The 12,203-nt window shown below is 53.9% G+C and overlaps 1 protein-coding gene across 3 annotated transcripts; it reads right to left on the reverse strand.

Annotated features, from left to right (window-relative positions):
- Positions 1–227: 227 nt before the first annotated feature.
- LOC136106862 (mitotic-spindle organizing protein 2A-like) lies at positions 228–10,760 on the reverse strand. 3 transcript variants are annotated; one of them, XM_065847532.2, is made up of 3 exons: positions 10,594–10,760; positions 10,166–10,311; positions 228–449 (listed from the first exon to the last, which is right to left on the reverse strand). In XM_065847532.2, the coding sequence occupies exons 1-3, from the start codon at positions 10,734–10,736 to the stop codon at positions 292–294; spliced, it is 447 nt and encodes a 148-aa protein (XP_065703604.1). In that variant the 5' UTR covers positions 10,737–10,760; the 3' UTR covers positions 228–291. The 3 variants fall into 3 exon arrangements, with proteins under 3 accessions (XP_065703604.1, XP_071669791.1, XP_071669792.1); XM_071813690.1 differs by lacking the exon at positions 228–449 and adding an exon at positions 9,353–10,081 and having other exon boundaries at positions 10,166–10,259; XM_071813691.1 differs by lacking the exon at positions 228–449 and adding an exon at positions 9,353–10,081.
- Positions 10,761–12,203: the final 1,443 nt, after the last annotated feature.

Genomic DNA, 12,203 nt, shown 5'->3' on the forward strand with positions numbered 1-12,203 from the left:
AAATGGATATTAAGGAAGGAGGCAGCAGGAAGCCTTGGCTTCTAAGACGAGTCGTGACCTCTCTGGAGCAACCTGAGCACTATTCCAGGCTTTTCCAGGCTCCACACCTCTGACCCAGGTAACCCCCAGCAATCTGCAATGCCAAAGGGAGGTTTGGAAATCAGAAAAAACAGCTGTTTCACGTATCACAAGTCACGTTTGTCAGGATAACACACACAACAAAAGCATTTTTAACAAGCACGGTTTATATACACTGTCGAGCATCGCAGCGGGTTGGTTCCAAGGCCCGGTTTAGGCGCTGCTGCCCGCTGCGCTGCCCTTTCCAGAAGCTCCTGCTTTCTGCAGCCGGCTGGCGCTGGGCTGCCGAGGCACCCGCTGCGCAGACCCCTCCCGGCCGCTCCGCTCGCCCAGGGCCTGCGTCCCGCTCACTGAACTGGTTTTATTCCTCCCTGGAAAAACAAACAAACATATACATTAATTCTCACGTGCCGACCCTACGCGCCACCCACACAGCAGCTAAGGTGCAAACGTTCCTTAAGGAGCCATGCAAAAGGCAAAACGGTATTAGGTGTCGCAGATGTATCCAGCATCCAACACAGAAAGCGAATTTGTGAATTCAGCTCAACAGGCATCAGGGCCACAAAACCAAAGCCAGTTGCAGCAGAGGCATTCCGAGGTTTCATCTGGTTCGATCTACAGAGTCACCAGCTGCTTTGTTCTTTGAAGTTTTGCTTTCATTCGGCACAGGAGCACCAGCGCTGCCAACGGCACTGCCAGAAGAACATGGAGAGCACCGAACACCTCAAGGCTGGGATAAGTGGACCGATGTGCCGGTGCCCACCCATCTGCAGTCGCACTGTCAGATCAGAAACCCTTCTCTTTGTGTCACGTCTGTGTCTTGATGAATGTGGTTGAATTTCTACCATTTTCTGGTGTTCCCAGGGGCCTCAGACTCCCGCACAGGGACTACTCACTGAGAAGAGCCATCCTTCTGTAGGCACAACGGAGCACGTGTAAAATGCAACGCGACAGCGGAGGGAAGCCATGGGCAGAAAGGCAGAAGCGGGGGGATGACGGGGCACACGGGCTGCCCAGCGGGACCCACAGAGCGAGATGAGAGCCGGGAGGAGCGAGGGACGCGACACGGGACAGAACCGCTGCGGGTGAGGAGGACTCGCCTTAGGAAAGGCAGCAATACAAGAAACGCGAGGAAAAGGGGTCACAGCTTTTACTACAGACGGCGAGCTCCAAGAAGCACCATGAATAATTAATAGCAGGAAGAAGGAAATAAAACGTGGGAATACGGTGAGCTGTAGTTACACGCATGCAAGTAAAATGAAGAGTGACATTTCAGTACTTGTTATCAGAGCGACTCCCAGAGCACCAAGAGCCGCTCCACATGCTGGAGTCTGCACGGGCACGGTCTGGAAACCATCGCCGTGCAGGGTTTGTGCTGCAGATACCTCTGTTTCACTCACCAAACCCTCCCGTCTCCTTGGAGCAGCTGCCTGGGAACAGGACTCGCGTCAATACCACAAGTTAACACTTTGCAACACCAGAATGACAACCCGAGAACCTCCAAACAAAGAACATGTGGCCCCTTTGTATCTGTGAAATTTGACAGACCAGGGTGGCAAAAGAAGTATGTTCACTTATTCCAGCCAAGTCGGGTGCTCTTAAAAAACTCTATTATTGTAAACCATGGCAGTGATCAGCAGCAATCAGCCCAAGCCAGCCAACCAGCCTCACAGCCTTCCTCTGCAGCTCAAGCACTTCAAGCAGTTTCTTTAATGCAGGTATTGCCCGTGAGAACAAACAAACTGCACAATCGCAATACACGATCTCATAGTATTTGAGAGAAAAAATGCGGAAAAAAAGGCATTATAGTTCACCACGATGCTTTTAGCAATCCAGGACATCTCTACAGGTGAACAGCTTCCCCTTTCTGACGCTGTCTGCAGGTCCTCAACCTGTGTACGGCTCTACCCACCAACACACACAAAACAGCGGCTGCGTCAGTGCTACCGCGAGTCAGACCCTCCATCTTCCCACCTGGGAGAAAGAATCACTTCACTGAAAACACGCTGTGCTCAAAGCACACGCTCTCCATCCCCTTAGAACCCCACAGAACCCCAGAATGCCAGGGGTTGGAAGGGACCTGGAAAGCTCATCCAGTGCAATCCCCCCATGGAGCAGGAACACCCAGCTGAGGTTCCACAGGAAGGTGTCCAGGCGGGTTTGAATGTCTGCACAGAAGGAGACTCCACAACCTCCCTGGGCAGCCTGGGCCAGGCTCTGACACCCTCACCCCAACAAGTTTCTTCTCCTCTTTCAGTGGAACCTCCTGTGTTCCAGTTTGCACCCATTGCCCCTTGTCCTGTCACTGGTTGTCACCCAGAAGAGCCTGGCTCCATCCTCCTGACACTGCCCCTTTCCATATTGATCCCCAGGAATGAGTCCCCCCTCAGTCTCCTCTTCTCCAGCTCCAGAGCCCCAGCTCCCTCAGCCTTTCCTCACACGGGAGATGCTCAAAATCATAGTGAAGCAAACCGGTTACTTTAACAGCACAAAAAACAGTTGTATTTTTGGAAGCAACCTACCCAGATGGGTGAGCCAGGCAGGAACAGTTCGTGAGGAACGCGAGGACAGGCACGGTTTGTGCGTCCTGCCAGCTAAAACACCGTCCTGCCAGCTAAAACACCGTCAGCGATAACACGCTCAGTTAACTCAAAGCACAAAAGAAGCTGAACAACCACAATCTCTCTGTAATTCAAGTGCTACAGACCAACAAAAGGATTCCACTGATATTTCCCTTGGTGACACAAGACATCCTTATCTCACATGTGTCTCACTGTCATAGAACAACTGCAGCTCAAAGAGCCACGGATGCAAGAGATAAGTCACAAGTGAGCCTGGTCCAACACCTCCCACTCCAAAAAAAGCAGCTCCAGGTTTATCTGGAGAGCCAGACACAGCTGGAGGAGGGAACACGCACACAAGCGGCGGCAGGAGTTCGCCGCCCCCATCTAAAACGAGCAGTGCCCGCCACGGTCACCTCTGGTCACGTTCATCATCTCTGGCCAAAGCCAAGGCCACAGGCACCTGGAGGAGAGCATGAGCACAGGGGAACAGGAGAGACTCCTCAGCACCACCAAGCGGGAGGCACATGGAGACCCATCAGATTTGGGAAAGGAAACCCCAACCTCAAGCTTGTTTGCAGAAGTGGAAACCTAAAGCTCTTCTCTCTGCGAAAATAAGAGTACTATTAAAGCGATCAATTCAGCCTAGAATGAAAGCGGACTGTACTGGCACTATCCAGTACTTCATGGCAAGTGCCTCCGGAGCTCCGGGCCACAGACTGCAGAGCGGTTATCGGGGGAAGACACCCCCAAGTTGCTCCATGAGGGGTCCAGGCTCCTGGACGGAAGGTCACAGCACTCGGCTTGGCACGTCCCCCATGCAGCAAATAACACAGCAAACCCGCCATCCGACTCTTTAAGTCGTGCTTCTCTTTAAGAAATCTAATCCAGCACTGCAGAAACACAGCACACGTACCACAGAGAGCACGGAAAAAGGCCCTGCCTCCCAAATCACGCACTCTTCCCCCTTTTAAAAAGAAGTTATTCGGATGGGAGAAGGTCCTTCCCAAAATACAGTAGTGCAGGTTGCATCGCCGCATCCAAAACAGCCTTTTCACTGTTCTAAAGGTAACAATGCAATAAAATGACAAGTATGTCTCAACTTTGGTTTTCAAAACTCATTACCCAGAGCAAAACATATTTTCATAGGAACAGCGAAGCCACCTACTCTTTGGGGAACAGGTCCGTGTCAGCTTCTGAGCGCTCCAGCCTGGACTCTTTACAAGGGATAAGGAAAAAGGAATAAAAGCTGTCTGCCTGCTGCTTCTGGGGGTATCGAAATTTGTTATAACCTCCTTGGAAAGGAAAGGAGCTGGAATGTTTAACCAAGGGACTCTGGACCACCCACAGCACCGCTGCGAAGTGTTCCAGCCGGCTGTATAATAACTGACAGCAACCCACAAAACACCTCATTGGAACCTCTCTAATGAACAAGGTTTATAAACTGAAGCCATTCAGTTGCTGACGGGCTAAAGAAATGTCTAAAATACAGAGAAGTTGCTTTAAAAGTGCATTCTGGCACTGGGGGCAGGGGAAGCAACAACTCCGTATCAGGAATGCTCGGAATGTAAAACTTCTTGCCCCATGTCACAAAACAAGAATAAAGGTTTGTAATTCAAAAGGCTTGAACTGCACTGCTTATGGTAGAAAGAGTTACAAGGAGCGAGAGCTGCAGGAGGGCAACGTAATGCACTTCAGCGAATTCAGCAAATCCACTTATTGGAGTGGTATTGATGAGATACTGAAAAACCTGAGCACAAGTAAAGCAAATAAGTAAGAAAACTGTGTTAACCCTTTGATAAGTCCTGTAAGTCACCTAGAAATCACTCCACAGATCCATTTTTCGGGTCAGACACACAGACCATGAGGTGTCCGAGTACAACGTACACTCGCACGATTTAAGAACGCGCTGCCACCAGTAAGATCCCATGGATGTATTTAATCTACAATCAACACATAAGAGACAGCATAACCAACAGCAAAATTCACAGCATGGTGTACATAAAAAAAATAAAAGATTGAATGCATTTAAGATAAATCCTTAGCATCTCTTGGGGGTTTCCCTCCAAGCTCTACATCACATTATCCTTGTCAGCTGCCTTATCTCCTTCATGCACAATTCTGCACCACAAATCCCGCATCGAGATGAACCCCGAGATAACGTGAGGCTGAGTAAGGGGCGGGTGAGCGGAAGAGGAACACGAAGCAGAGCCGAGAGCGAACGCAGCCAAGAACAGACACGGGGAAGGGGCAAGAAACAGGAACAGAGAACAAAGGGTGCACAGGGAAGGCCACAAAACAGAAAGATGGCCAGAGGAGCACAGAGCAAAGTTTGCAACAGGCTGCAGAGCAGACGGGGGATATTTAGGAAATAACTGAACAGCGACGCTTAGAGGAGACCTTGATCGTATCACAGTGCTTGCACAGGAAACAAGTAGTTGCAAACTACTTTTTGATTCTCAAAAGCTTATTTTTTCTACGCAGACAAGCAAAACAAAAATCACAGCGTGTGAAACGTGCACGGAGCCCACGGCGGCGCTGGGCTCAGCGCTGCTCCAACGCGCAACACGAGTTCGGCGGGGTAGGGAAACATCCCCACCCTGCTACGCAGAACAGGCGGCTGCAAAGGCTCCTTAAAACCCACAGAGCAGGCGAGAGGCCCCACAGACACAGGGGTTTGAAAAGCAAGCTCATGTGAACCACTCATTTAGTGCAAAAAATGAGCTGGGCAAAGCTTTGGGATGGAACCTCAACGGGCTGGGAATGTGGAAAAACCAGCTGGGGCGCAAAGAGGAGAGAAACATCAAAGAACATTCACCGGGCTAGAAGAACAGAGCAGGGCACGGAAACCTGCGTGTCAGGGAGGAGAAAGCTGCCGGGAAAGCGCCGGGGGCTTGGGGGTTGGCTGATGGGAACAGAAAGCACAGAAATAACATGGAGAAAACCAGCATATTTAACTACACAAAGGTGAACTATGCACATACCTAAGCCTAGGACAAAATCAACACCGCCGTCCTAAGCGGTGTGCACCCCTCCTTCTCGCATGCACAGAAAGAAACTGCCCGGACAGCCTTTCTCTTTAAAATCAGCTCTTTCTGTCCTAAATCAACAGCTGCTGAGGAACCATCTCACACACAGCTTGCACGATGCTGTATCCAGCTGAACACGGCAGATGGATGCTCCAACACCAATTCTGAGCCAGCTATCACGAACCCAGTTACCAGCAAACACAGCTCCGTGCAGAGCACCACGGCTACACTCAACGGGAACACACAAACCAAGTCATTCGCCTCAGACCCCCTGTCGCTTTAGCTGTAAAAAAGCTGAAATAAGTACTGGGAGACACATCCCACCCCAAAAGTGTTGTTCGGAAATGCCCTTTTTTCATCCGCTTTAAAAAACCTCCCTGCACCATGATGGGCTGAGAAGCCTAAGCTGGCATCTCATCTCACTGATAAAGCTTGAGCGGAGCAGTCTTGGCTTATCTTTAGCAAGATCTGGATTACTTCGGCCACTGGTCTGTCTTCGGAGGAAGGAGGAGGCACGGGAGAAGGAGCAGATACAGAGCTGGAGGACACTGTGCGAAGCAGCGTGGCAAGCTTATACAGGACAATGTTTGCATCAGCCCAGGGAGCTGCGGCTCTATCAGCAGATACAAGTCCCAGCTGTGCAGAGGAGGCATCTCCCATCGCCAAACGCCTGGTCCTGCGTGGAAGCCACACCATCCTCTTCTTCAACAGAAGCAGCATCTTCCAAGAAGAGATGGCAGAGCCAAGAGCAGATACAGCCTTGGTGCCCCATCCCTGCAGAACAGCTCCAGCCCAGGCACCCCCACTTACCCAGCTCCCCAACAGTGGGCTTGGACTGTGCCCAGAACGAGAAAACTCAGTGAACGAGGAGCGATTCCTCCCCCTCCTCAGTTTGAGCTTGCTGGTTGTTTCCACAGTTTAAGGAGAGAAAATTACTCTGCTGAAGATACGCTGGTTTTAATATTTCGGTGACACGCTTTCCTCCAAGGGCTACAGTAAAATAAGCTCCTGTCTTGAGATAATCCCAAAGAGCACCAGTAAAACACAGACAAGGCTGGCACTGATGGCCCAGTTCTGCTTTAGATCATCACCAATTTGCCTGAATTCAGAGTTCTCTATGGAACCTGTTTGCTCGCGTGACCTTCAACCAGCAGTTCTACGCACCCTCCTTGGACGCTCCAAGTGCCTGCACAGCACTCCAAACCAGGCATCCAACCGCCAAAATCTGCACAAAGCTGCAATTAAAGCTGCAGAAGCTCGTTCACTTGCACCTGATGTCCAGCTTAGGTCAGGCCGGGCACTTAGCTAACACAGACCCCACCTTTGCCTAAACCCCAGCAAGCACAGACATCTGCCTTCCCTCCCAGAGGCTGCAGAAATGTGTTCTCACAAGGAGAGCTGGACAAAGCGTGTCCTCCTCTTGATGTCAATGAGCTCTTACCGGTACTCAGCATACTCACAGAAAGGAGGACGCAGGACTGAGCTTAAGTTCTGCCCAATGAATTTTCTGAGAGGGGTAGTTTTTCAGTGGTGATTTTATTCACAAAGGAATCGGCTGCTGCCTAATGTCAGTGCGTGCTGAGTGACAGTGAAGTCACCTGGGCTGACAGAAACTGAAAAGAGAAGTTTTCATTCAAAGTGCAATATGGCTCCAATATAGCACGAGCTTCCAGAAAACAACCAACCAACCAACCAACCCACCCGCCCACCACACAGCTGGGAAGACCCAGCCTTCCGGCAAGGTGTGCCGGTGCTGCCCAGCAGAATTTGGTCAGGACCAAGCGTGACGAGAGAGAGGAGCCAAAGTGCCCCTTTACCACCATTCCTGAGCACCTGCCTACACAGAAGGCAAATCCAGGTTCAGCGTTCGATGTTTTACCACACGTCTGCAGTGAAACTGTGGCTTGGTGGGTCCGATCACCCATCTCCATAAGCTGCAAATGATCTGGTGACGTCAGAGCATCAACCAGCTCCGAAGACATATTTCAGCCTTGTGAAATAAAGCAGCAACCGGGACGCCGAATGCCAGACTCATTTTGTGAGCGTCCACCACGAGCAGCATGGAGTCAGCACCATCTTTGTCTGAACTTCACCCTCGGTTCCGAGGGCTCGTCCCACCGCACACAACGACACCAACACATCAACTTTAAAGGGAAACTCGAGAGGAAAGTCTGGCTGGAAACACTCGCACTGCAGCCTGACTCGGGCATCACCTTGGACCAGGAGATGCTAAAGACGCAGGACGAGCATCCTCAGTTGAGGCAGGAATGACCAAACAAAGCTCCCAAGATAAGAAGCTCCTGGAAACTCATGGTCTCTCAAAGGCGCTCGCAGCTCCTCAAGCTGGTAGGAGGCAATGGTTATGTGATTTCTGGCTTTTCCTCTTGAGAATTTCAATACTGATTAATAAACAAGTTGCCATCTGTTTCAAAGCTGAGCTGGTCCACTCCCAGCCAAAACTAGCCCGTGACAGTGGCCCAGTGCTGCAGAAAAGAAAATAAACCCTCATTTTTACACGAAGTACCAGAAAAAGAACATACAAGAGAACATACGTTACTCCAGATTAACAGACAGACAGGAACAAAATCTTACCAAAGTTCCTTCATAGTTTACATGGCCCATCACACGTGAAGCACCAACAGAGGAGAAGAAGAGAGAGTAAAATTTAACAGCATCTTTTTTTTCAAAATCTCTGCTCTTTTGAAATTCAGGACCTGAATAGCAGGCTACTTCTCACTTAAAATACCCGAGTGCTTGTACTTCTCTCATCTGGCTCAGGAACAAGCAGTCAGCCGGGTGTCTCCTTTTGCCCTGTGCACCCTTAGAGTGACTCCTCAACCACAAACGAGGCCGTTCTCTTCACTGCAACCAACTTCTCCACACGAAATTCTGGATTGAGAGCATCTCTTGAGAAAGGGGAACCTGCTCACGGGGAAGCCACGGAGTCCTGGAGACTCGTCCGCACACTCTGCTCCCATTTGTGCTCTGGTAAACTTGCTCAGAGTCCGTCTCGGCTGCTCGATGAGGCGATTGATTCTCACCCATGTACCATGCAAACCCACACCAGAAGGAGCAGGTTCGGCTACTGTACCAGTGCCTCAGATTGTGGCATAAATCGCCCTTACCCTAAACCCAACTGGTTTTAGTTGGTCAAAGGAATCTCGCCTTTTGTCTTTGCTTTCCGCAGGGCTCACCAGCGCGGCCGTGAGAACGAACGCCCCGTACCACACGGCAGCCCCAGCAGCGACCAGACCGAGCGCAGGATGTTATCACCACACAGAAACCCCATTCTCCCCACACCCTGCTCTGCTCGTCCACGACGACAAAGCCTTCTTCCCCCGCCCTAGTCTCTGTGTTCCCAGTACAGTCACTTACTTTCCAAGCTTTGCCCCAGAATTCATCGTGGGTCAACAGAGACCCATCGGCTACAAGAGTTTTCATCCTGAAACAGGGACACGACAACACCGTTTGACTCGGCCCCGGCCATTTCTAGGTGGGCGGTTTTGTCTTGGCAACCACAATGATCACGAAACCTCGCTGTTTTGGCCAGTGCCCTTTCTGTCACATTTCTGAGCCTTTTCACAGCCAATTCAAGCTCAGCGAGAGCGGACTTCTTTTCATTACCTCTTTTTAAACCTTTCGGAAGCAATCCGCAGAGGCAGCGAGCTCCCAGCCAAAACTGACTTCAGAGAGTAAGGAAAAGTTTTATTAGAAATGGTTTGGAAAAAAGAGTAGAATAATATCTATGTGGCACAGCTTCAGGGCTATATTTGCTACTGTCCACCGAGGTTAGAGCAATAACGAAGGGCAGTTACATACAAAAGCAGCCGCTATTTTAGCCAAGAATCCCACAGAACATCCCATTTCGTGTTCCCACCTCAATAACATCTGCCCGGGCACGGAAAGCAGCAGAAACCACCCGGGGAGCTGAGGATGGAGCAGAGGGAGCATCCCAGCTCCCCTCGCTTTTTAGGGATTCCCAATGTGCAGGAAACTCTCCCTTTTTTTTGAGTTAGATATAAGTGAAGTGGCATTGTCCGATATTATGTGGTAAGGTGGGGGGTATTTGGTTAGCCTTAGAAGGCAGAGCCAGGAGGCTACAAAACCCAGAAGTGACAGCAACAACCTCCCCCAGAACAGCCCGCTCCGCCGAAAAACGGGAAATTAAGCAAAAAGGGCGCGGGCAGGAGGCGCAGCGGTCCGGGGGGGCCGGGGCTCCCCCTCCTCACACCGAGCGGGCCCCCCGGGCACCGGCCGGGCCGCCTCTCGGCCCCTTCCCCGCGGCGGGGCGACCGGGGGCTCCGCGGGACGGCGGCGCGGCCGCGGGACGGGCCCGGGGGAGCGGCGGGCGGGCCCCGAACCGCGGCGGACGCAGGGCGGAGGGGAGCGGAGCGGGGCCGTCCTCGGGGAGCCCTGCGCGGGGAGACACGGGGCTCAGGGCGCGGGGAGACACGGGGCTCAGGGCGCGGTGCCGCCGGGCCCCCGCCCGCCCCTTACCTCGGGTGTCGGCGGGGAGCGCGGCGGGCGCGGCGGCGGGTCCGCCCTCGGGTCCCGGCGGCAGCCGCTGCCCGGCACACATGGACTTGAGCACCTGGAAGACGGCGAGCGGCGCCACATTCATGCGCAGCAGGTCCAGCAGCACCCTGCGGGACGGGGATGGGGACGGGGATGAGGACGGGGACGGGGATGGGGACGGGGACGGGGATGGGGACGGGGACGGGGACGGGGACGGGGATGGGGACGGGGACGGGGATGGGGACGGGGACGGGGATGGGGACGGGGACGGGGACGGGGATGGGGACGGGGACGGGGACGGGGATGGGGACGGGGATGGGGACGGGGACGGGGATGGGGACGGGGACGGGGATGGGGTCAGCGGCCGCACCGCGGGCAGCGGGGCCGAGGGCAGCGCGGGTCCCGCTCACCGGAACACCTCCGGGTCCAGCCCGCTGCCCGCCGCCTGCGCCAGCTCGAACAGCTCCGCCTCCTCCGCGCTCAGCAGCTGCTTCCGCCGCAGCCGCGACTCCGCCATGGCCGCCGCCATTCCCGCCGCTGCCGCCTCCGACATGGCGGCCCCGCCCGGCCCGTCACGGCCCCGCCCGCCCCAGAGCCCTCCCCCCGGTCCCGGCTCCTCCGCCCAGGCCGGCAGGGGGCAGCCGCGCTCCGGCCGAGGCTGCCCCGCCGTGTTCGGGGTGCTCGGGGCGGCCCTCGGGACCTTCCACCCGCCCCCGGGGGCTCCTCTGCTGCCCCGGCCATGGGGCAGCACTCGGGGTTCTGGGAGTCTTCTCCAGGTTGCCTTTCAAACCCATCTTGACCTGCTTGTGCCTCCTCTGAGCTTACAGACCTTCTGCTCCGGGACACAGACCCACAGAATCCCAGGATGTCAGGGGTTGGAAGGGCCCTGGAAAGCTCATCCAGTGCAATCCCCCCATGGAGCAGGAACACCCAGCTGAGGTTCCACAGGAAGGTGTCCAGGCGGGTTTGAATGTCTGCACAGAAGGAGACTCCACAACCTCCCTGGGCAGCCTGGGCCAGGCTCTGACACCCTCACCCCCAACAAGTTTCTTCTCAAATTCAAGTGGAACCTCCTGAGTTCCAGTTTGCACCCATTGCCCCTTGTCCTGTCACTGGTTGTCACCCAGAAGAGCCTGGCTCCATCCTCCTGACACTGCCCCTTTCCATATTGATCCCCAGGAATGAGTCCCCCCTCAGTCTCCTCTTCTCCCGCTCCAGAGCCCCAGCTCCCTCAGCCTTTCCTCACACGGGAGATGCTCCACTCCCTCCAGCATCTTCGTGGCTTCAAGGGACACGCCCTCGGCTCTCAAGCCGCCCTTACCTCTCGGTGTTGTTAAACCAAGCTCCTTTCTCCAGCCTTTCTTGGTCACTGGTGAACGCCTGCCCCGGGCCTCCACACTGGAGGGCATCATCCGCGAGGTTGTAGCTCCCCCCACCAACCCTCTCCAGCTGCTTTTCCAGGAGCTGTCATATTTTTGGCCGAGCGAAATGACGGTGTTTCTTTATTTTTACAGGAACAGGTACGCTAAGTGGAGGAGACCACACTGAGGATCACGAGCTTCCCTGTATCCACGGGTCCCTGGGCAGGTGCACACATGCTTCATATAGGCAGCAAACAAGGACACCCTGCCCCCTTGCTGGGTTTTTTCTTGCATTTTTCCCACTGGAAGACAGAAATAGCTGGTTGTCCTCATTGCTGTGGTCATCTGGGTGACTTTTCCTTGTCTGACCACCCTCTTCCCCCAAGCGATTCGCATCCTATATTGTGAGGGCCAGCTCTGGTTTTAATGTCCTGTCCCTGGACAGGGGTAGGGAAGGGGACTGATGAGAGGTGGTGGGAGCGCTTTGGGCTGCAGCCAGTGCAGCAAATTTGGGTGTAGAGGAGCCATACGCGCCAGCTGCCCCATGGAAACGCACACAGACCACCATCCGTGCTCACGCCCCGACCACCCGCCTCTGCCAGGCTGCATCGTCGCTAATGCGCTTCAGCTCCCAATCCAGCAGAGAGCATCTGGCGTTG

This window comes from Patagioenas fasciata, chromosome 12 (assembly GCF_037038585.1).
Source record: "Patagioenas fasciata isolate bPatFas1 chromosome 12, bPatFas1.hap1, whole genome shotgun sequence".
Classification (NCBI taxonomy): domain Eukaryota; kingdom Metazoa; phylum Chordata; class Aves; order Columbiformes; family Columbidae; genus Patagioenas; species Patagioenas fasciata.